This window comes from Balaenoptera borealis, assembly GCF_965194805.1.
Source record: "Balaenoptera borealis genome assembly, chromosome: 15".
In the NCBI taxonomy this organism is placed as follows: Eukaryota; Metazoa; Chordata; class Mammalia; order Artiodactyla; family Balaenopteridae; genus Balaenoptera; species Balaenoptera borealis.
Genome location: NC_138871.1, coordinates 603,088 through 628,353, shown reverse-complemented (window position 1 = coordinate 628,353; position 25,266 = coordinate 603,088). Strand labels below are relative to the sequence as shown.

At 41.3% G+C, this 25,266-nt stretch overlaps 1 protein-coding gene across 14 annotated transcripts in view; it reads left to right on the top strand.

Annotated features, from left to right (window-relative positions):
• The window catches only part of CCDC138 (coiled-coil domain containing 138), a 60,581-nt gene that overhangs the window by 2,746 nt on the left and 32,569 nt on the right, over positions 1 to 25,266 (top strand). For 5 of the 14 annotated variants that reach the window (XM_082357327.1, XM_082357331.1, XM_082357328.1 and 2 more), the window contains exons 4-10: positions 1,685 to 1,807; positions 3,492 to 3,679; positions 8,895 to 9,053; positions 12,131 to 12,250; positions 15,277 to 15,354; positions 15,468 to 15,575; positions 18,029 to 18,193. In XM_082357327.1, coding sequence (XP_082213453.1) covers positions 1,685 to 1,807; positions 3,492 to 3,679; positions 8,895 to 9,053; positions 12,131 to 12,250; positions 15,277 to 15,354; positions 15,468 to 15,575; positions 18,029 to 18,193 — 941 coding nt within the window. Of the gene's footprint in view, positions 1 to 788; positions 875 to 1,684; positions 1,808 to 3,491; positions 3,680 to 8,894; positions 9,054 to 12,130; positions 12,251 to 15,276; positions 15,355 to 15,467; positions 15,576 to 18,028; positions 18,194 to 25,266 lie in introns of those variants that run through there. The other 9 variants (XM_082357332.1, XM_082357329.1, XM_082357326.1 and 6 more) reach the window with 5 other exon arrangements.

Here is a 25,266-nt window from a genome sequence, read left to right as displayed (position 1 = left end):
TTAACTTAGTCTGTGTCGTGTGTCTCCTGGTGTGGTGAGCACTGTGTCCCAGGTAGCAGAGAGACGGAAGAAGTCAGCCCAGGGGGTTGGTATCAATGCCTATAGCATACGTATGATGTGGTGCTGGGCTGTGAGGGGTCAGCAGTTTTGTAGAAGAGATTTTACTCTGGGTAAAACCACTGTAAAAACAATGGAGGCTGAGGTGAAATAAAGTTCTAAGTTGAATACTATTAGTGCCAAAAATACGTGGCAGAAGGAAGTGCTTAGGTATCAAGAGGGAGCAGACATTTTGAAATAACGTTAAACCATAAAGATGTGTACGTATACAAAATGAAACGGGGTAATTGTGGAGAGAAAAACAGAAAATTGTGCCTAAGGTATCTGTTGTTAATGTGATTGATATTTTGGAGCTTGAATTGCTTCATTCTCTGATTAAACGAATTAATCCATGTAAAGGACTTAGAACAGTGTTCAGTACGTAGAGAAGCACTCAGGTGCACCGCTGTTTATCATCATTACTGTTACTGCCGTTTCCTTTGGTGCTCACAAAGTCACTTAGTTGATCTGGAGTCAAGATTTGGACATGGGGTTGATCGAATATAGAGGAAGGAAAGAGAAAATTGCTGGAAGTTAATTATGAATTCATGGAAATTATTTTCATATATTTAACTGATAGTTTTATTTTTAAGGTAAGCGGTCTGGGTGTAATTTCAAGTTACAAGTTGAAGCTTGTGGACTGTGAAAGTTTCTAACATTGGACAGTTTTTCCACAGTCCCTAGTTGTGATCTAGTGTGGAGTCGTAGAGCTGCCCAGCACAGGCCGCAGGTGTCTGTTGAGTTCTTGAGATGGGGCTGGTCTGAATTGAGATGTGCTGTGAGTATAAAATACACAGCTGATTTTAAAGATGGCTAAAAGAATGTAAAAGGTCTTATTTTAAAATATTGATTGTATGTTAAAATAACAGTCTTTTAGATATACTGGGTTAAATATAGTATATTGTTAAAATTTCATGTCTTTTTATGTTTTCAGTATGGCTGTTAGAATTTTGTTTTTTCTTCTTGCGGCACCGAGAGGCTTGCGGGATCTTAGTTCCCCGAAGGGGGATTGAACCCCGGGCGGTCGACAGTGAGAGCACAGAGTCTTAACCACTGGACTGCCAGGGAGTTCCCAGAAATTTTAAGTTATCTTTTGTGACTTGCAGTATATTCCTTTTGAACAGCACTGGTCTGGAAATGTCAACGTTCAGGTGATCTTTTTGGAGAGAACACCTGGGATTCTAGTTCTGCTTCACCTTTTGCTGGTTATGTCACCTGTCAGTTAATTGAACTTTAGGGTTCCGTTTTGTCACCTTAAACACTGGTTCTCTTAGTTACAATTAGACAGAGCAGTGCCTGTCAGAGCTGCCTCACAGCAGTATCCGGGGTCAGAAGGAGGAGTGTGGAGCGTCGGCAGGGTGTGCAGTTTGCAGTTGAGCCTGTTTGAATGTGTAGAAGGAACTTTGTAGTGAGTTTTCAGCATCAGTGACTGGTACTTTATAATTTTTCCTTTTGCTTTTTAAAACATGTTTACTTGTTACATTTTTCTCAGTTGTTACGCTGTTAATATTTGAAAAGCAGTCTCACCTGCTTTAAATGCTGTAGAAATCTTCCAGAATGCTGTGATAGAATTTCTTTTAAAGCCTAGATGATGAACTGGATTCTTTTCAAGATTTAAAACAACGGGAAACAGAAGAAGAGTTCATTGGGAATGATCATAGAGTTAGTACCTCCGAAATAAACAAGCAGTCTTTTAAAGAGATAAACAAAGGTAAGAGAAATACTCATTTTAGAACAGTCATTTAAACAGTACCTCTGTCCAGTAGGGCGCCTAAAGCTTACCCCATAGTAATAACGCTGGTTCTCAGGGGTCTGTATTTCTGTGTCCTGGAGCTTTGTAAGCCATGAGCTGGCTACTGTGCTTGTCATGAAGCTAAAGGAGAAGAAAAAATAAACTTCATGATTTTCCAGTAGAATTTCTACACTCTCAAAGTTTATCAAAAGTGCTTAATAATCAACTGAATATTTTTATAATTTCTTCAGTTCTTTTTCACGTCAGTATTTGTTAGGAAGTGAGTAAAATTATGGTAGTCGGTGCCTCTTCCTTAAACATGTTAGGAGAATAGTCCAGATCACTTGCGGTCTGACTTCCTTTGGCCCTGAGCAGTGGTTGCTCTCTGTGTACCCGGCTGCCTGTCCTAGCTTTGCCAGGATTTCAGGAACAGAGGCAGCCGGGCTGGTGCCCTCCCCTCTTGGCTGCAGGACCCGGCTGCCCCCGCGAGCCTGTGCATCTCCCAACACACAGGACACTCGCGGCTCCGTCCTCTTCGCCATTCATCTCAGCGTGCGGGGAGCACGAAGAATACTTCTGCCGGCTTGTGTTTCCTGCTGTGCGGTGGGTTTTCCCACGGATGACCATTGAACAAATGCTGAGTGTGTGTAAAGGCTGACAGAACTAAGGAGTCTTCAGGCCGGTGCTGGGTGGACGGGAGCCTGGAGAGGGGGTCTCCCCTTGAAGGGCGTCTGCTGAGTGAGGGAAGGGAGACATTTTCCTTTTTAAACATCCCTCCTTTTTGTCTCGGCTCCGCAGTCTGTCCCGGACGGGGAGTGCTGTGGGAGGGCCCTTCTTAGAGCCGGGGCCGCTGCCCCGGCCGGAGGCCAACGCAAGGGAAAACCACTGTGCTCGGTGTTCGCAGAGCCTGACTTCCGGTAGCTCAGCGCTGGCGAGGAGCGAAGCGGGAGGGCCTCGCTCTCCACTGCTGCGGGGGGTTGGTTAGCTTTGGGCCCCGGGCAGTGGGCTCTGCACGCGTACCCTGCCAGCCTGCACTGTTGCTGCCAATCGTGTGCTCTAGGGGAGCGCTCCCCGTGGGCGCCGGGGGCCAGGGCCGAGGCCGCCCCGCTCGGGTGTCCGCGCGCGAAAAACACAGCACAGGTGACGCAGTGGAGGGTGGTGCACCTGCCGCCGTCGTTAATGCAGGAACGTGTTATTTAACGGGGGAGGTTATAGAGGTTACGGCATTATATGATTATTTAACTACAGACGCTACATAAAGTTTAAAGACAGGCAAAACAAATAATTTTTTAAACATAAGTAGTAAAAATTAAAAAGAAGGGAAACAACGATGAACACTGTATTTGGGTTAGTGGTTAATTTGGTGTAAGGGAGAGAAGGGAACGTGCTCCGGGGTTTCTGAGGTAACTTTGCATTTCTTGGTCTAGGCAGTTAATCCGTAAGTGCTTTCGCGCACTCATTTTTGAAGTAATCTCAGATTTACGGAGAAGTTGCAAAAAGACCACAAAGAATTCCTGTGTGGCTTTCATCCAAACTTTCTAAATGTTAACCGTTTGCTGTATCATTCTTCCTCTCTGCATATAGTCCTTGAAACTTTTTAACAATACTATGAGGATATTTAAAACTATAAATTCAGTTTTTAATTTAAGTTTAATTTTCTTAGCAGTTGCCGGGCCAACTAATTCGGCCTCAGATTCAAGGAACTGGACTGACTGTTGCAGTGACGCCAGTGACTCTCCTTCGAAACGTGTCAGCTCCCCAGTGTCCAGAGCCTCAAACAGGCAGGGTGTGCTTCCGCGTCAGGTCAGCCAGATCTACGATGAGTTACTCCAGATATACCGGAAACTGCAGGTGAGCCCGCAGGCTGAACCGAGGGTCCGGAAACGTTGATGTTGTCAGCGCCGAACGTTGAGGAAACACGAACACAGGTGTTTCGTTTTAATTGTGTTAGTTAAGTGTTTATTTCCATTCCATCCGTACTGAAGAAATAAAAGAGAATTTGCTGGTAAAGTATGCTTTTTGAAGTAAGTGTTCTAGATTCATTGTTTTAAATACCTATATGTAAAAAGTTCTCCTGTCAGCTCTCACCAGAATTCAGTTCCGAACAGTGGCCTTTATCTTCTTTGTCTCTAAAGGATGCAATTCATGTCTTTCTCAAGCATCCACTAAGTGGGAGTACAGAAGGAAGCAGAAGTATATGTAATAACAATTTCTGTTTGAAATTCTTCTAGTTGGAAATACGTTATATTTTTATACACATGAAATAAACGTTTTTTAAAAGCCAGTATCAGTATTTTGTCTAAATAATTCTAAATAAAAAATAAGATTATAATTACTGTAGCATTTCAGAAGATTATTTTGGCCTAAAATCGCTGGGGGAAAGCTCAGGGAGAGACTTAATGTGGTAACTTGACAGAGAGGCAGGAGTTCAAGAGGAGAGGAGCAGGGAGGACATTCTTGGTACAAGGAGTTGGAGGTGAGACACTTTGGAAGGAGGGCTTTATCAGGTTGTGAGGTCACCAGCCTGTCGGGAGAGAAGATGCTGACAGCTCAGGCCAAGGAGTGCCAGGGTGAAGCCAGCGTGTTAAGAAGATGCCTTCGACCGTACTTTACAGGGTAAAAAAGAGTAAGGGTTCTAAGGACATAGCTATCGTGTATAGCAAACACAATAAAGATATAAATATTTAATTTAAAAAATGAAGTACAGTGGGTTAATCTTGTTTAATTAATCTGTAGTTTAATCTGATTTAAAAAACTACTTTGTGGTCTTTTATCGTGTTGTCATTAAACATACATTTTTGGTATGTTGTGTGATATCATTCATTCAACAAATATTTGAACACCTCTTAATATGCTTTTTGATGCTAAGTGCTGAGTATATAGAAGTAAATAGAGTATATGGTCCTTGCCATGCATAGCTTATTAGAAGTGATGCTTAAGTACCCATGTAGTTACAGTTGTACAAATTTTAGTGAATGATATAGTTATAATATGAACACCTGATTGGAGTGGACTGAGAGACCAGGCAAGGTATTTCTAAGAAAATAACATTGAAGTCAGACGCTGAAGGTTGGGTAGCGTTTAGCCCAGTGAAAGAGGTCCGTTGTAGACAGACGTTCTGGTATGAGAAGCCCCTGAGGCCTGGTAACACTCATTCAAGGGAAATGTAGCAGGGGACTCTGCAGAGTTCCTTAAAGAAATGGATTGGAGGGGACGGGTGTGGAAGTTGATAGCCCAGATAGGGTATTCTACTGCAGTGGTCCCGGTGAGCGATACTGGCCACTCGGACTGGGCTGGCGGCAGAGAAACAGAAGTGAGTAGATTGGAGATTTATTTTGGACTTGGGGTGAAGTGTTGGATATGGTGCAGAGAGAATAAGGTGTTGAGGATGAGTCCCGCGTTTCTGGTTTGTACCACTTGGAGGAAGAATGGATTTAGGGAGAAAGATCGAGATTTTCATCTGGAATGGATCAGGTTCGAGAGTGAAATGGAGACACAGGTCTCACGCGGTCAGTAGGTGAGGCCTGGAGCAGGTGCAGTGTGAAGAGGTAGGAGCAGTGCCCTGGGCTAGGGTGAGGGCCCTGGGGGTGGAGGGGAGCCAGGGGCTCTAAGCATCGTGAAGAGGTGGGATCAGAAGGTCTTGGAGATTGTTTCAATTTGAGAGATGTGCGATAGGCTTGTAGTTCAGGGGGAAATGCAGGTCACTTCTTTGGGTATTGGAAATGGGCTGCTTTTTGCTGAGATAGGGGACAAAACTAGAGAAGGAGAGGATTAATTAATTCCATTTTTTAAAAAATTCTAACTTTTTGTGCAGGAAATAATTTCTTCATTTTCTTTATTTTATAAGGTAACACTGTATTTTTGTTTTTTTAATTTGTTTTCTTAAATTTTAATGTTGTATTTTTTGGCTGCACCACGTGGCATGCAGGATCCTATTATCCCCGACCAGGGATCGAACCCGTGCCCCCTGCAGTGGAAGCACAGAGTCTTAACCACTGGACCACCAGGGAATTCCCTGTATTTTAGTTTTTAAAAAAATACGACATGTAGAAAAACATCAGCAGTGTGCCTGTTGCCAGTATTTTAGTATGTTAACATTTTATTAATATTTCTATTTGATATTTTTAAAGAAGTAAAGCGTTTCAGTTACAGATGAAGCATCCGTCTCCCATCCCGTTTCCTCTCTTCCCAGGATAAAGACCTCCCCTAAAGCTAGTGTGGATCATTTCTGTTATGTTTTAACTAAACCCTTTATGTATTCGTATGTATGCGTTGTTTTCGAGTGTTTTAAAATTTTATGTAATGACACATTGTGGATATGTTTTCACAACTTCCCTTGCGTCATTATTATTACATTTTTGAGATTTACATACGTGGAAAATGTAGACCTAGTTTGTTCGTTTTAATTGCCGTTTTGTATTCCAGCCTGTAAGTAAACCGCCAGGACTTGATTTCTGTGTAGATGCGCAGCAGGATAGAGTGCGCCCCGCAGGCAGCTCCGTTTGCTCCCCGACGCGTGAGGAAAGGCAGCACGGGCGCCACGTGGTCCTCCGGGGGGGGCGGGTAGTGCCCGTTCGCTTATGTTCCATTAACGTGATTCTCTCTGAGTTCAGACACTAATGATAAAACCATATTTTTAAGCCAACCAGGATAGTAACCTACAGTGCAAACCTAAAGACCTTGAGAGTACACGAGGTAACAAGACTGTGTCCAGGAGTTCAGTTTCAATTCTCCAGAATTCTGTGGTTCTTTGTTAATCAGACAACATAAGCACCATATCAGAATTTCTTGGCTTTCATCATCTGCTAAGGTGAAAAGGTTCCAGCACGTTTCTGCCAGTGGTTGACTGATGATGGGGAATCTTCCAGTGATTGTAGTAGAACCCATCCCTCTGAGGGCCTCATCCATCTGCTTCAGGAACCGCTGGGACTGAGGCCTTGCTGGGTGTTCAGAGGGGAGGCTGGTCCTGTGCAGAAAGCTTCCGCGTCCAGAACTGGTGGTCAGAGGAGAGCCTGACCGTGAGCCATCCCAGGAAAGGGAGGAGGGAGGTGTACCTTCACAGGGCCCGCCGGGCACTGCAGGAAGCAGCAGGTCAGGGTCTGATGAGAGCCCGCTTCTGGGTTCATAGACAGCATCTTCTTGCTATGTCGTCACATGGTGGAAGGGCCTCTTTAATTTTTTTTAAAGTGTGCAATTCATTTATTTTCAGTATACTCAAAGAGTTACACTGGCCATCACCCCAGCCAATTTTAGAATATTTTCATTATCCAGTAATGAAACTCCCTTACCCATTGCATGTCTCTCCTCATGTCTCCCCATACTCGCCTCAGCCTTAGGTAACCACTAATCTACTTTCTGTCTCGATGGATTTGCCTGTTTTGGATTTTTCATATAAATATGTAGTATGTATGTTTCGTATAAGCACGAGGTAGCTGGCTTCTTTCACTTAGCATGGTATTTTCAAGGTTTATCCATGTGGCAGCGTGTATCAGTACTTTGTTCCTTTTTATTGTTGAATAGTATTCCATTATAAGGATGTTCCACATTTTCTTTATCCATTCATCAACTGGTGGACATTCGGGTTGTTTCCACTTTTTTGGCTATTACGACTAACGCGGCTGTGAACACTCGTGTTTAAGGTTTGTGTGGACATGTGCTTTCACCTCTCCTGGGTGTGTACCTGGGTGTGGAGTTGCTGGGTCGTACGGCAGCCGTGTGTGTTTCTCTTTTTGAGGACCCGTCAAACTGTTTCCCAAAACGGCTGCACCATTTTACGCCCCACCAGTGCTGCGCAAGGGTTCCAGTTTCTCGCTGTCTTTGTGATTCTAGCCATCCTAGTGGATGTGAAGTGCTGTCTCGGGGTTTTGATTTGCATTCCCCTGATGGCGAATTGATTTCAATTTTGGACATGAGTATTTTGTGCTACCTGAAAGCACACAGGTGGAGATGTTAATAGGCAGCTTGGACTTGAGTCTGGAGCTTGGGGGAAAGAGCTGAGCACCGCAGTTTGGAAACAGTGAGTTGCGTACGCAGTGCTTTTAGCCCCTGGGTGGATGGAACCAAGCAGAGGAAGTATGGAGAAAGAAAGCAGCCTAATCCCCAATCTTGAGGAGCGCAGTAATTGAAGGGCAGGGGAGGGAGTAGAGCCCGCGGAGGGGAAAGGGGACCCGGAGGAGGTGGTGTCAGGGAGGCGAGGAAGGAGGGGACCAGAGTGTGCGATGCGTGAAACCAGGGCTGCAGCGGGACCTGCGGGTTCAGTGATTGGGCAGCTGGTTCAGTAGGGGACGTGGGTTGAGGCCAGATGAAAGTATCAGTACGTCGAGGAGTGACTGGGGTGTCAAGAGGGCTCAGCAAACGTAGACAACATTTTAAAGAAGTTTGTGAGCCGGGGAGGCCAGTGGGCGGGGTCCAGGGAGATTTCATTTCTGATGCGACGGCAGTGTTGGAAATAGTAGAGCACTGCGTGGCAGCAGTCTCCCCAGGAGGCAGAGGCAGTGGGAGGCCGGCCTCCCTTTGTAAGGTTGCCTCCCCGCGCTGTCTTCTGTGCCCCCGTGAAGGCAGAGACCAGGCTGCCTGCACAGAGGCTGGAGGAGGTGATGGATTCAGGGTGGAGGGTGGAGAAGGTTTGCATAGGCGCCGTGGGGAATGGGGGGAGGTGAAGGAGGATTTCTGGGCCGCACAGGAGCGCCTCTTCAGGTGTGAGGCTTTCTTCTCCAGGGGAGCTCAGCTGGTGGCGTCGGGGCAGGGAAGGTGGCTGGAGGTCAGCCCCGGCGATGGGAAGGGGAGGGGTGGAGGGCATCCCGGCGGGCGCGGGGAGCTCCGCGGTGCTCACCTCGCTCGCACCCCAAATTCTCTCGAGTCCTCACGGTGGAATCTCACTGGTGGATCCTGCAAAGTACAGGGTCACCTGCACGCCGGTCTGGCTGTTGCTGCGTCTGCGCTCACTCGGTTCCCCTGTGTCCGAAACGCCGTTCAATTGAGCTGCCATCTCAGTGAATGAGACTCTCACTTGTACCGCTGGTGCGTGTGCTTCCGAAAAACACTAAACTCTGCCCTTTCCATACAGTGTGAAACTGCAGCACAACAGGAATTTGCTGAAGAGCTTCAAAAGCGAGAACGTTTTCTGGCTGAGAGAGAAGAGCTGCTTTTCAGACATGAAAGTGCCTTGAATAAAATTAAAGGTGTCAGAGAAGAGGTTCTTACAAGGTTCCAGATCTTGAAGGAGGTAAGCGCATGGCGCTGACTTTAGCGCGCAGGGCCCTCCTCCTCTGGTTTGGGCTCCCTGCTCGTTCGCATTTGCACGTTTGCTCAGCCTCTCCGCCCTCACATTTTCTCCTGGACCAGTTGAAGGTGGGTTGCAAAAATCAAGACCCAGCACCCTAAGTCCTTCTTCCGTGCTATGGATCGCCTCAGAATGAGGGTGTTCTCCACATCACTATTGAACCAGGAAATGCGTGCTAATTGTGTAATTTAACCTAAAATACATACACAGTCCACGCTCGCTTTCCCAGTGGGTCCCCAAATTGTCTTTTATTGCTTTTTGTTTTGTTCTCTGATCAAGGAACTAGACAAAATGCAGGCAAATCTCATTGGTTTCTCTGGATCTAGAGCAATCCACGTCACCATTTTTGCATTTTGTGAGGCTTTTCTTTGAAGACTTTTGGCCTGTAGTCTTAAAAGAGTGTGTCTTATTCTGTATTTGCCTGATTGTTTCCTAACATTTATATTCAGATTAAATATTTTTATCGAGACTGTCAGGTAGTTGGTATGGTATTGTTCTTTGTTTCATATCAAGAGATGGGTTACTATACGTGTAACTTATATAGAGGAGAATTTACTATTTGTTTTGAAAGCGCGTGCAGTCTCGTGATGGGCGCCGTGATCAAGAAGAAGAGTATCCCGGCCTCCAGAGTTCCCACGTGCTCCTCATAGTTGCCCGTCTCCCCCGCCTCCCCGCACCCCCCAGCAAGCACCCTCCCCCCCTCCCACTTTGCTGTCACCCCGCAGGTTTCTGAGGCTGTTCCTCTCTTCAGTCCTTTTCTTGTGCGTCCTTCAGATTTGATCACGGGATCACGGTTTCTTCTTTCATTTCCATGTTGCAATTGAGCTCGTCTAGAGAATTTTTTTATTTCTGGCATTTTAAAGTTCTAAATTTTCCAATTATTTTCAGTTTTTCTTACGAGAATTTCTGTCTTTCCATTTGCATTCATTGGCATTTGGAATTCAGTTAAAAATTCCACTCTAGATCACCTAAGGGTTGGCATTTTTCTTGAAACCTAATCACATTTTTCTGGTTCTTCGTATGTGCAGTGAGTTTGGGATTGTCTTCGGGACCTTTTGGATATTATTAATTTTGTATAGATTCTGGATCCTTTCATAACACTCTGAAGAATGTTGGTTGTGTGTATTCATTTCTTAAGCAGTGAGCCCAGTGGGTCGAGGCTGAGTGTTTTCTGACCGTGTGGGCTGTGCCCCCGTCGCTCGGTTTCCAAAGCCTGTGCTGTTGCTCTGGAGCCTGTCACGCGGGCACCGCTGGGGGCTCTCAGCCTCTGCTGTGATGCTCTGGGTCTTTAAGGTGCCTACGCGCAGTGGGGCTGTTTTTAAACTGAACTCCTGTCTCTGCCCCTTTGCTCTGCTGCTTTCGCCGGCTCAGGGCTGATCCAGATTTGAGCACGTTCCTTGGCTCGTGGGGTCCCCTCTTCCTGGTTTCGCAGCCCTGAAAAGCAGTTTCTCTCCGATTAGCAGTGTCTGGGGCCTGCCCTGGGGCAAGACTGCAAGGGAAAACGAAACCCAGGAAACTTCAGCCCCTTGATGGTTTCTTCTCCAGGTTTTCCCTCCTTTCTACTAGTCTCTGGTTTTGTTTCCCTTTGACATTCCTTAGGTAGTAGCTTTTTGTGTTTTGTGTACGGTTTTTAGTTTTAATTAGTTGTAATCGGTAAGAGAGCCCTCTGGAAATGGAACCCATGTCATACATTTTTAATCTCTTCTGGAGGTGGAAGATTTGTACAGTGAGAATATTAATTTAATTTTTAAAATACGTATAGTATTTGTGACCATATCCTAAGTTATTTCAGGTGTCATTTAATGTAATAATAAAGTTGCATAAAGCTAGTTTTTTTCACAAGCTTGGATTTTTTTTTTTCTAAACATCTTTATTGGAGTATAATTGCTTTACAGTGGTGTGTTAGTTTCTGCTATATAACAAAGTGAATCAGTTATACATATACCTATGTTCCCATATCTCTTCCCTCTTGCATCTCCCTCCCTCCCACCCTCCCTCTCCCACCCCTCTAGGTGGTCACAAAGCACCGAGCTGATCTCCCTGTGCTATGCGGTTGCTTCCCACTAGCTATCTATTTTACGTTTGGTAGTGTATATGTGTCCATGCCACTCTCTCACTTCGTTCCAGCTTACCCTTCCCCCATCACAAGCTTGGATTTTTAAACAGGGCAAAGAATGAATGCTTGGATTCTCAGCGCTCTCCATCCCAGTTTTAGCCTTGATTTTTTTCTCTTTGGATTTGTGTGTTTGCTACTTGTAGTAAGTATAAAGCTAACTGCTTTATTTTAATGGAACCTAGATGATTACTTGAAAGAAGGAAATTAACTCAGTTTCTTGATTTCCTGTGGAAACTTGCTTGTTTTAATACATTACGCATAAATTTGAGAGTAAAAGGTGAAAGAAACTATATAAGTATTCACAATTTAAATCTAAAAGCGCTCTCATTTAAATGGAATTAGAGGGGAAATTGATTTTAATCATTTATAAAACTGGTTAAGGAAAGTCGAATAGTTTGGGGCTCAGGAAATTTTAGTATTTAAGTTTTCTGAGATGTACAATTTTAGCTAATTTATGAGAACAAGAAATTAGTTTGTTCTGTCTATGGCATATCTCTTCTACTCCACAAGGGTAATTTAAACCTTAAATTTTAATTCAAAAAGCTATGAATAATTAACTAGTCTCTTGAAAAGGATCAGAAATCCTTCATTGTTTTATCATTCCATGATGTCAAATAGAAATTATTTCAGTGTGTTTCTGTTGTGGATTTTTCTGAGCAGAAGCAGAAAGTAGCCTAATTGCTAATTAATTTGTGTCCTATGTTTTAATAGGTATTTAACATATGTTTTTAATGCTTTGTTATTAGTTTGGTTGATTATACAGTTTTTATAAATCATTTGCAGTATTAGTCGTTATGCTTAAATACACTGATTAAAGTCCGTGTGATTCAAGGAGTTTTAATTTTTAATTAATTTATGTTCAGTGGCATTAGTGACATAGAATCTGTATTTTTTTCCCTCCTAGCAACATGATGCAGAAGTGGAGCACTTAACTGAAGTTCTTAAGGAAAGAAATAAAGAAAGCAGGAGGCTAAGGTCCTCTTTTGATGCATTGAAAGAATTGAATGATAGCTTAAAAAAACAGGTAAGACCTATTGTATCTATATTAGATTATAAGACATTCTTAGAACTATATAGATTAACAAATTGTTAAGTCAAAATCTTAGAACATATTCTGGCTAGAGAAAACCTTGATTATCTTTATTTGTTACCTTTATTATAAAATACTTCCAAATGTAAATAAAGTATTCTTAAGCTCTTGGTTTCTCATCATCTGTTCTGACAACCAGCTGAGATGTTTGACAACTTGAAATTTTTTAAACTATTAATAGCAATGACTAGATTAAAAACAAGCAAAAGAAAACCTGCTAACCTGGGTACTTTAGGCGCTGATTTGTAGCTTTGTGCTGTTCTTGCACCTGCTGTTACACACCATTCTTTATGTTTGGAGTGTCTGTGATGTGTTGATCCTGTGCTGGGGAGCGTGAGCTCATGCCCACCGTGTCACATTGCACTGCCCTTATGTATTCAGTGCTGTGGTTTAGCTCAGTGCTTAATAATACTCAAGTTGCACAAAATTCTTATGAGTTGTATTTTTTTTTTTCCACTTCCCTTTGCCAGTTTTTGCCTGAAAGATGTGAAACTGAAGGGCTCTGTGGAAGAGGGACAGGAGAGTGATCGTGTGTGTTCGTGGGGAGGGAAGCGTAGATGAGCAGAAGCGGGTAAAGCTCGTCACTTCAGTGGTTAAGGCCTTGGGCTGGGGAGCTTCTTGGATTCCCACATGTTGGTGAGCTCGTACTCTGGGATAGAACTGGGCTCCTGGAATCCCTTGGCTAGCTGTGTGTTCTTCACTACTTGTTACAACCTTTCCCCTTGGCAGTGATAACTAGGTCCCCCATTTCTCACTTGATGTGACGCTCTGGCTTCTCTGAATCAGGTCTAACCTCCTGCAATTAGAGTGTCACCTTGACTCACTGTTGTCTGGAAGCCTCCTTATCCTGGAGAGACTGCTTTTTCCCATCACAGTCTCAGGCGAGCACTCTTTTTTGAGAAGGGTTTCTTTAACTGCTAGTATAGGTGCATTGTTGCCCATATGTGTCTCTTAGGTGGATATAATCCTTGATAATCTTGCGTGTGTTTGATGAGTGTGTGGTGACGGGAAGTGTGCATTATTATGAGTTTGAACCTATTGATAGGAGTGGAGAAAGGTTGGAAAATTCACAAGAGAGGCATGTGGGACATAATGAAGAAGTTTAACACGGGAGTTCCAAAAGCAGTTAATAAGGCAAAAATATAATATGTGAAGAGGTGATATCCAAAGCTGGTGAAAGATGCCAACCTGTAGATTCTAAGAAATTCTATTAACCCTAAGCAGGGTAAATACTGAGGAAAACCATATAAGCACGCTATTTTAAGACACAAAGACTTTAGATAAAGATAAAATCAGAGAAAAATAAGACACCTTACCTTCAAAGAAGGAGCAGTAAGACTAATGGCTAACTTTTAAGGAGGAAATATCATGTACTTTATTTACATAAACAGAAAAAGAGAAATGCTCCCTTTCTTGTTGTATGAGGCCAGCATAACCTTGAAACTAAACCTGTCAAGAACATTACAAGAAAAAAAAAATGCAAGCCAGTCTCCCATGAGTACAGATGCAAAAATTTTTAATATCAGCAAATTGAATCCAGAGGTACACAAAAAGTATAATACAGGGGCTTCCCTGGTGGCGCAGTGGTTGAGAATCTGCCTGCCAATGCAGGGGACACGGGTTCGAGCCCTGGTCTGGGAAGATTCCCACATGCCGCGGAGCAACTGGGCCCGTGAACCACAATTACTGAGCCTTCGCGTCTGGAGCCTGTGCTCCGCAACAAGAGAAGCCACAATAGTGAGAGGCCCGCGCACCGCGATGAAGAGTGGCCCCCGCTTGCCACAACTAGAGAAAGCCCTCGCACAGAAACGAAGACCCAACACAGCCATAAATAAATTAATTAATTAAAAAAAAAAAGTATAATACAACTCAGTGGACTTAGTCCAGGAATACAAGGGTCATTTATCATTTGAAAATTAACACATCATCTAATAAAAGGAGAAAAATCATATAATTCCTTGATTTAAAATTCAGCACCAACTCAAAGATAATAACTAATAATAGAAGAGAACTTAATTCTCATAGAGTATCTACAAAAAAAAAAAAAAAAAAACCAACTTCTGAATCACACTTAATGTAAGTTATTGAAATCTTCTCCCTTGAGATCAGAACAAGATAAAGGTGTTCACTGTTACAGTTTTGTTGAACTTTGTGCTGAAGTCCCAGTCAGTGCAGTGAGGAGAGGAAAGGCAGGGTCGGAAAGGAAGAAATAAGAATTATCCTCCGATGACATGATTATGCACAGATGTAGTAAGTATCCAAGTGAGCATACAGACAAGTTATTAGAATTAAGCAAATTTAGGAGAATCTTTGGGTATAAGTTCAGTATATAAAATACCAAGTGTATTTCTGTATATCAACAATAATCAAGTAGTGAATGTTTATTGAAAGATACTATGGGTAGTAGCATCAAAAAGCAATGGCTATCCAGGAATAAATCTAAAGAAAGATTATACATGTATAGAACATGCATAGTGAAGAGTGCAAAATGTTATTAAAAGCAGCTAAAGAGGATCGAAATAAGTTGAAGGCTATGTTATGTTCAGGGATGAGAAGACTCAATATGGTAAAGATGTCAGTTTTCCTAAATTAACAGATACATTTACTCCAATCCCAGTAATTCATTATGGTGATATTTAATGATTTGTACACTTTTCTGTACATACATTATAGTTCAATAAAAAGTTCTACTAAAAGACGTTTCCTATTAAAATGTACACGTGTAAGATGTTAGGAGACTTGCACATTTTTCATAGAATGAAGTAAACTTTCTTAGAAACTCTTAATGTTTTAGGACCAAATGGTGGTTTTAGCTGTGATCTTTAATCATGGGTGCTACCTCTGTCTGTTGTGTTATGTTGCTTGGTAACACAGACTAGATAAGATAGTACACTGGGAAAACTTTAGTAGGAAATCGGCTTGAGGTTTCTATTGATATATCTAATGTTTTCCTACTTTAGTTAAATGAAGTAAGTGAAGAAAACAGGAAGTTGGAGGTTCAGGCTAAAAGAGTTCAAGCTCGTTTAGATAATTTACAGGTAAGGTACCTGCTCTTCTCTTGAGACACAAGTGAAATTTAAAATGACTGCCTTTGGACTTTCTCACTTTTAATATAATTTTTTTTTTAATTCATGGATATGTACTGTCACAGAGGAAGTATGAGTTTATGACAATACAGAGATTGAAAGGAAATCCCCATGCCGCTCACGAAGCAAAAAGTTTAAAACAGGAAAAAGTACCAGTTTCAAAACCTTATAAGGTATGATATGATTTCTCCATTGGAAAGCCAGGACATTTTTCTCTTCCTTATTTTTTTTTCCCTTTAGCAAACATTCTTCTTGGTGTGAAAGGACTCACTGTGATAATTTCTTTGTAGAAAAGTATTGCTATAATATTTCAAATATGCTTTTGTTTGCAGAAACAAAACAAAACATTCAGCTGCTAAGAATATTCGTGTATAAGGCTTTTTGGGGACATGTGTTTTCATTCCTCTTGGAAATATAGCCAAGACTGGAATTTCTGGGTCATAAGGTAGAGGTGTGTTTAACTTTTGGGACAACTGCCAGTTTTCCAAAGTGGTTGTACCATTCGTACTCCTGCTAGCAATGTGTGTATGACAACTTTGCCAACATTTGGTGTTTGCAGTCTTTTTCATTTTGACCTTTGCAGTGGGTGGGTAGTGATACCTCACTGGGCTTCAGTGGTTTTGATAAATGCTCTAGTTTTTCATAGAGTGAACTGGGGGGATGGCCCTGTTTCAGGAAGGCAACGGGAGCCCCAGCAGCAGAGGCGGGATGGGCACCGTCTGGCCTGTGACGGGCCGGCGCTGTGCGGCAGGGCCGGATCCAGCAGGAGCCGCCGCGCTCCAGTCCTGCGCATGGGTCCACGCACAGCACCTCCTCGACGGAAGGCCGGGGACCTCGTCCATCCGCAGGGCCAGGCCTGGGGGAGCTGCTTGTGCCGAGCTCTCGGGTTCCCCGCTTGGCGGTGCTGCGGGGTGTCAGCAGGGAGGTGCCGCGGCTCTGGGCCGTGCTGCCGAGAGCACAGAGGACCCGGCCTGCGTCCCCTCCGGCACCTGCAGTGGGAGGTCAGCTCGGGGCGGGCTGTCGACGTCGGGCGGGGAGGGAGCCAAGCCCACAGCATCGCTGGCCCGGCCTCCGCGTCTCGTCCAGGAGGAGCACGGCGGCCACAGCAAGGGCGGCAGCACTGGCCGCATGGCCCTCCCGGGGGCTCCAGGCCTAGGGCCCCCTTCTGACCTGCAAGGACCCCTCCTGGGCCCCACATTGCGCTCCCAGTGGGGCTGCCCCAGCCTGTGGCCGCCCCGCCTGCCCTCGCCTCTACCAGGCCCCGGCTGTGTGCAGAGGGTTTAGTGGTTGGAAAAGGTCGTATTTAACTCACCCCCGCCTTTTTCCTGTCATGGATGCTGGCTGTGAAAAAAAATAATTTTTTTAAAATTAATTAATTTTATTTTTGGCTGCATTGGGTCTTTGTTGCTGCGCGCGGGCTTTCTCTAGTTGCAGCGAGCGGGGGCTGTTCTTCGTTGCGGAGCGCAGGCTTCTCATTGCGGTGGCTTCTCTTGTTGCAGAGCACGGGCTTTCGGCACCCAGGCTTCAGTAGTTGCAGCACTCGGGCTCAGTAACTGTGGCTCACGAGCTCTAGAGCACAGGCTCAGTAGTTGTGGCGCACGGACTTAGTTGCTCCGCGGCATGTGGGATCTTCCCGGACCAGGGCTCGAACCCGTGTCCCCTGCATTGGCAGGCAGATTCCCAACCACTGCACCACCAGGGAAGTCCCGTGAAAAAATTTTTTTAATTAAAAAAAAAAATAAAGTAAATTGGAAAAAGTGGAGATTTATACTCAGGTTAGTCAAGATGATTGCAGTTTTCATCAAAAGTTCCTATGTGAAGAAAATTGAGAAAGTTAAAAGTGACTCTTGGTCAGAATAGTATAACTTTGTTTTCATTCATCTGATTCTGTTTTTGTGGATTGCTGTCTGCTTAATTTTGCCTTTTTATTAATTTGCTTTTGTATTTCTCTGTCTAAAATTAAATCTAGCATAGTTCCTGTTTAAGGAACATGTGTGATAAATGTTGAATTAAACTGACTAAAAGTGATTTGAAGGAACACGGAAATCAGTTTAGTTGAATTTATAATCTTTTTATGGCACTTTGTGCTTATTTTCCTCCCATTTTGGTAGACTCTCAGAGAACAGGATTTCCAGGAAAAATTTTTCATACCCTATTTATAGAATGTTATGGTGTAAAGGAAAACAACTTTTTTGGGAAAAAGAAGATTTGAAGTTTCATGGTGGAAATTGTTTAGCTTTTGAGACCTTTAAATTTGTTAAAATCTATTAGTTATGGTGGTTCATGCTCTTGAGTTAAGGCCAATTTTACTCTTCTCGGTTATCAAACTTGGATAAAGAATTTTAATGAAAATTCTCTCTTTTGGTTATAAGGTGCAGTTCTTTGAATTTCCTTGTTATGGTGGGTTTCTCCCCTTCTGTCAGCCAGCATTTAACATGTTTCTAATATTAATTAGAGATACTTGATTTGGAATTTCTTTCATTTGGAGAAGCTTTGTCATCCAATACATGTTTTAGTGTTTTAGATAAATTATTCCATAATCACTTACCAAATTTAAAACTTGCCTTTGAAGTTTTAGGAGGCTGTGAATTGAAAGAAGTGCTTGATTTAGTTTTTTGGCATATAGGTACCACTTAATGGACAAGTTTATGAACTTCTAACTGTCTTCATGGACTGGATTTCGGATCATCACCTTAGCAAATTGAAACATGAAGAATCTGGAATGGATGGTGAAAAGGCACTACCCACATTTGCTTCTCAGAGAAATGATATTCAGCAGAAGTGTGTGAAGGTTTGTTTTTTAATTTGAAATATATGACTCAGTAGACACGAAGATTGAAAAAGTGGTACATTTTACAAGAGAAAAAATATTGAAAGTATTTTTGATAGAAAGTTGATTATACCAATAGTCAGTTCTAAAAAGATTCATTTCAGACTTAATTCAAATTAATTCATACTTATATTTTTTGTAACATGATGGGAATTTCTTTTTAAAGGCAGACCAGAAATTGAAAACCTACTCCAAAAATGGTAAAATAATTGTGTATTAGAGTTAGGCAGATAATCAGTGATAGGAACAATTCCTGATACACATCATTTTAGGATTCAGATCCCACTAAAATAATTTTATTTTGCCTTTTGTCATGAAGGGTTAAATAGTATTTTCAAGGGACTTCTCATTAACAAAGAGAAATGACCATTTTCTTAAATTACAGACATTAATTTGGATATTGATACTCAGGATTTCCAGTCAGTATAAATTGTCATTAGAGATTGACGGTTGCATTCTACAAGAAATACATTAAAACTCTGAAGAGTGGATATCTAAAGTTGTTTGTTTGGTTTAACAAATTATTAAATACAGGCCAGGATTTCATTTGAGGAAATTATTTCCGGTTTTCATCCTTACCTAAAAAGTTTCTTCTAAATGCTTTTTGTGCTAGGCAGGATAATGGCCCCAGAGATGTTCATAACCTAATCCCTGGAACCTGTCAATGTGTCACATTTACATGGCAAAAGTAAATTAAGGTTACTAATCAGCTGACCCTCAAGTAGAGATTAATCAGGATGATCTGGGTGGGTCCAGTAATCACATGAGCACTTCAGGCCAGACAAAAGAGGCAGAAGAGTAGGTGAGACACTCAGCGCATCCTCACTGGCTGTGAAGATGAGGAAGAGGGTCATTAACCAAGGAATGCAAGCTGCTTCTAGAAGCTAGGAGTCACCTTCTGCCGACAGCCAGCAAGGAAACGAGGACCTCCATCCTACAACCACAACCCAAAGGAGCAAAACAGGGATCCTTCCCAGCCTCCAGGGAGGAACTCAGCTCTGCTCACACCTTGATTTTACCTGGTTGAGACTCAGTCAGACTTCTGACCTACAGAATTGTGAGATAATAGATTTGTGTTCTTTAAACCAGTAAGATTGTGGTAATTTGTTATGGCAGGAATGGGAAACAAATACATCTTCGTTTAGAATTTGTCTCTTTTAGCATCTGCATCAACTATTCTGTCTATATCTAACCACATTTTAGAAGTAGCTGCTGATGAGGAAGGCTTCCGGTATTAAAGTTCTGTATAGAAATATCATCTGTTAGAGCTAGAGGCAATAGGGCAGTCCTAGGATATTAAGGCTAACAGTCGATCATTTTAGCAGATGGAGTATGGGTCATGTAATATTCTGTTTTTACATCAGGTTAATGGCATAAGAGGAGAATGTTGAGCACATATTTGGCATGGGATTCTTGTCATCATCCTTAAGTGAGGATCGTTATTTATTAACTTATTCTGGATTTACAGTTTTTGTTGAGCCTAGATCTTTAACTAAAATATTTTTAATATATGGTCCCTGGTGTATTAGTAAAGGTAGAATAATGTTAAAACTTATTAATAGCCTTCTTAATAGAATAAGAGAAGGATAAATAGTACCAAACTAATGAATTACTTAACTGCATATACTTGTGGCCAACAGAGAAGCAACTATTCAGATCTTTTTAGGAGTATGTACAATTTGTGATTTTAAAATAATGAAGCCTTTTTTCTGACAGCATGTATTGAAAAACTTTGATGAGCCCTATATTTATTTTAAGAACACTAGTATAGCTGTGAAAATACTTCTGCAGAATAATGGCTCTATCAGTTGCCTCTGGGAACTTCTGACATACTTTGTTGTATATTTTATCACAGTCATGCCCCATTATCATTTGCAGATCGATTTAATATTTTAAAACACAAAAAGCCAATGGGGACTAAGTATGGTACATTTAAGTAGATGATCAAACTCTGAGTATGGTATGCCTTAATAAGACTGCTTTTCTTGTGGGACTCAGAAATAGGTAGGTGGAATATTTTCAAAGAAATTGCAAAAGGAGTAATTCAGTACAACCTGGAGTGTAATCCGCAGCTTCAAGTTGTAGTTAAAGCACACACACAAGCCCAGAGAAGACACATCCCTAGAAAAGTTTTGAGAGGTCCCAGAACCACAAGCTGATTGGTGGGCTGGTTGGTGAAGGGTCTTCCCCTCCATGAAGCCACTCGTTAAGACTGGGAGGGGTTGTGGTTTTTTCCAAGTGCCAAAATTAAAACCAAAAAAAGTCACAAGGCATTCAAGGAAAAAGGGGCATATGGTTCTATCAAAGGAATGAAATAGAGCTCCAGAAACCGACTATAAGGAAACACAGCTCTCTGAACTTCCAGACAAAAAAAACCTTTAAAACTCTCTTAAAGATGTTCTGTGAGCTAAAAGAGAACACAAATAGACGACTAAGCAAAATTAGGAAAATGAAGTGTGAGCAAACTGAAAATATCAAAAAGTAGAAATTATGAGAAGGAACCAAATGAATTTGGGAGCTGAAGAATATAATAATTTGAACTGAAAAAATTCATTAGAGAGGCTCAACAGCAGACTTGATCAGGCAGAAGAAAGAATCAGCAAAGATGAAGACAGGTTATTTGAAGTCATTAAGTCAGAGGAGCAATAAAAGAGAGAGAGAATGGGGAAAACTGAAGAAAACCTGACGGACTTGCAGAACCCTGGCAGGTGGATGAAGTGGACCAACATATACACCGTGGGAGACCCAGAAAGAGAAGAGAGAGGAAGGGGCAGAGATTTGTTTTGAAGATTATTTGAATAAAAAATGGCCAAAAACTTCCCAAGTCTGAGGAAATAAATGGACATACAATTCAAGAAGCTTAACAAACTCCAACTAGGATAAACTCCAAAAAACCCACTCTGGGACACATTATAATTAAACTGTTGAAAGTCAAAGACAGACTCTTGTAATCAGCAAGAGAAAAGTGACTTTTCATATTCAAGTGAGCTTTTGTAAAAATACAGCACACTTGGGAGATAACTGTGGGTTTGGTTCCAGACCATTGCAATAAAGCTAGTCAGATGAATTTTTTGGTTTCCCAGTGCATATAAAAGTTATGTTTACACTGTAATGTAGTCTATTAAGTGTGCAGTAGCTTTATGTCTAGAAAAAAATTGTACATACCTTTCAAAACGCTAGCAAGTTGTAATCTTTTTGCTGGTGGAGGGTTTGAAATATTGTGAAAATTCCAAAATGTGACACAGAGGAAGTGAACAAATGCTGCTGGAAAAATGGTGCCAATAGATGTGCTCAATGCAGGATTGTCACAAACCTTCAATTTGTAAAAACTGCAATATCTGCAAAGTGCAATATAGCGAAGCACAATAAAATGAGATACGGCTCTGTCAGCGGATTTCTTAGGAGAAACTTTGCAGGCCTGAAGGCAGTGGGTGGTATATACAAGGTATTGAAAGAAAAAACCCATCAACCAAGAATACAATTATCTGGCAAAATTGTCCTTCGGAATGAGGGAGAAATTAAGACTTTTCAGATAAACAAAAGTTCAGGGAGTTCATTAGTAATAGACCTGCCCTGTAAGAAATGCTAAAGGGAGTCCTTCCATTTGAAATGAAAGCACACTGAACAGCCACATGAAGCTATATTATAGAGTTTACAGTAAAGGGAAATACATGGACAAATATAGTAACTTGTAAGTTTGGTGCATAAATCCACTTTTAATTCTTGCATGGAGTTTAAAAGACAAAAGTATTAAAAAAAAAAACCTGTAAATCTATGTTAATGGGTTATGCATCATATAAAGATGTAATTTGTCACATCAATAATAGAAGTGGGGTGGAGGAGCTGTAGAAAAGTTGTGTTTTGGTATATAACTGAAGTTTAGTTTTTATCGCTTTAAAAAGTTGTTTTAACTTTACACAAAAGGAAATGAGAAGCAAATGAGAGCATATCACTACAAAAAAATCAGTGAAACATAAAGGAAGGAAGGCAGTACAAGAAGAAAGGAACAAAAAGCCGTAAGGCAAACAGAACACGGTTAACAAAATGGCAATAGCAAGTCGTTCCCTACTAGTAATCGCTTTAAATGTAAACAGATTAAACTCCCAGGTCAAAAGGCATAAGACTGGCTGAATAGATGGAAAAAACCCAGCATTGAACTATTTGCTGTCTATAAGAGGCTCATTGTAGATCTAAGGACACTCATAGGCTGAAAGTGAAAAGTGTAGAAAAAGATAATCAATGCAAACAGTAACCAAAAGAGAGCAGAGTGGTTCAGACAAAATAGACAAACCTTAAATCAAAAACTTACAAGAGACAAGGACATTTTAGTATGATAAAAGAATCAATTCACCAAGAAAGTATAACAATGATATTTATGCCTAAAACATTAGTGTTCCTGAATATAAAGCGAACATTGACAGACTTAGAGGGAGAAATAAATAGCAACACATGGGGTTGGTATTAGGAGACTTCAGTACCCCATAATGGATAGAAGAACATCTGACAGAAGATCATAAATGAAACAGAGGACTTGAATAACATTGTAGACTAGTTAGACCTAACAGACATATACAGAACATTTCACCCAGCAGTGGCAGAATATACATTTTTCTCAAGGACACATGGAATATTCTTTGGGATAGACTATACATTAGGCCACAAAACAACTCTTAGCAAATTTAAAAAGACTGACCTTATATATCTTTTCTGATCCCAGTGGGATGAAACTAGAAATCAATAGCAGAAGGAAAATGGGAAAATCTACAAATATGTGAAAGACAAACAACATACTCTTGAAGAAACAGGAGGTCAAAGAATAAATTAAAAAGGGAAATTAGAAAATGCCTGAGACATGAAAATAAAAACATGTACCAAAGCTTAAGGGATGCAGCCAAAGCAATGAATGCTAAGAGGGAAATTTGTATCTACTGCTTAGATTAGAAAGAAGAAAGCAACCTAATATCATACCCCAAGAACCAGAAAAAGAATAAACTAAACCCAGCGTTAGCAGGGGGAAGGAAATAATAAAGATTAAAGGTAAATAAAACAGACCATAGAAAAACAATAGAAAAAAATTAATGAAACTAAGAGTTGGTTCTTTGAAGTTTTTAAAAATGTACAAACCTCCAGCTAAATTAAGGAAAAAAAGAGAGAAGAATCAGAGACACAACTAAAATCAGAAATGAAGGAGGTAGGACTTCCCTGGTGGTCCAGGGTTTAGGACTCTGCACTTCCACTGCAGGGGGCCTGGATTCGATCCCTAGTTGGGGAACTGAGATCCCGAAATCTGTGCAGCGTGGCCAAAATAAAAAAGAGAGAAATGAAAGAAGCATTACAACAGGTGCCACAGAAATGAAAAGGATTATAAGAGAATATTATGAAAAATTGTATGCCAACAAGTTAGATAACCTAGAAGAAAAGGATAAATTCTTAGAAACACACAACCTACCAAGGCTGAATCATGAAGAAATAGAAAATTTCAACAGACTTACAAGTAGTAAGGAGATTGAATCAGTAGTCGAAAAGCTTGCCAACAAACAAAAGCCTGGGACCAAATGGCTTCACTGGAGTATTCTACCAAATGGCTTCACTGGAGTATTCTACCAAACATTTAAAGAAGTTCTCACCCCAGTCGTCCTCAAGACTCTTGCAGAAAGTTGAAGAGCACTTCCAGACTCATTCTGTACGGCCATCATTACCCTGATACCACAGCCAGACACAGATACAAGAAAACAGAATTGCAGGCCAGCATTTCTCATGAAGATTCATGTATAAATCCTCAATGAAGCACTATCAAACCAAATTCAACAGCACATTGAAAAGGTTATATACATCATGATCAAGTGGGATTTATTCCTGGAATACAAGGATGTTTCAACATATGGAAAAAATCATTGTAATTCACCACATTAACAGAATGAAGAACAAAAACCACACGTTCAGCATTTGACAAGATTCAGCTCCTTCTCCTGATAAAAACACTCAACAAACCAGGAATAGGAGACGTAGAAATACAGGATAAAGAAACGAATATAGAAGAAATAAAACTAGAAAGAACAGAAGGAGAAGTAGTATCATTTTAGTATTCATTCTGACAGTCCCTGTCTTTTAACTGGTATATTTAGAACATTGACATTAAAGTGATTATTGATACAGTTGGATTAGTATGTACCCTATGTGTTACTGTTTTCTATTCATTGTCCTTGTTACTTGTTTCTCTTTGTTTTCCACTCTTTCTGCCTTTTCTGGTTTTAATTTTGTTCACCATTTTTTTCTCCTCTTTTAGCACATCAATTATACTTCTTTTTTTTCCTTTTTTTAGCAATTGCTCTTGAGTTTGTGATAGTTGTGTTTACAACTAATCCAAGTCCACTATCAAATAACCCTTGACTGTAACTTCAAGGGTAGTGCAGACACCTTGTAACACCTTGTAACACCCGTATCGGGGGAGTTGGGTCTGGGAGCGCGGGTACGCCAGAATCTGCAGGTGCTCAGGCTCTTTCTATAAAATGGCCCTGTGTATCTTCCAGTTTCGAATCCTTGGATTCAACCAACCACAGATGGAAACTTGAACCCATGGATGTGAAACCCACGAATACAGAGGGCCAACTATATATTCATTGATAAAAGTCCATGTGTTAAGTGGACCTGCACAGGTCAAGAGTCAGCTGTATTCCCAATTCCTGCACTTTGTTGTCATTCATGTCACTGAGCCATAAGGTATATAATCACTGAACACCTCATTGCCCTTATTATTTTGAACAAACTGTTGTCTGTTAGATCAATTAAGACTAAGAAAAATAAAAGATTTTATTTTACTTTCATTTATTTCTCCTCTAATGCTCTTTATGTAGATCCCAGTTTCTGACCTGTATCGTTTTACTTTGCTCTGAAGAATATGTTTCAACATTCTTTTTTTTTTTTTTTTTTTTTTTTTTTGATTTTGTGTGTGTGTGTGTATTTTTTTTTGGTGGCTCTGTACAGCTTGCAGGATCTTAGTTCCCCAACCAGGGGTTGAACCCGGGCCACAGCAG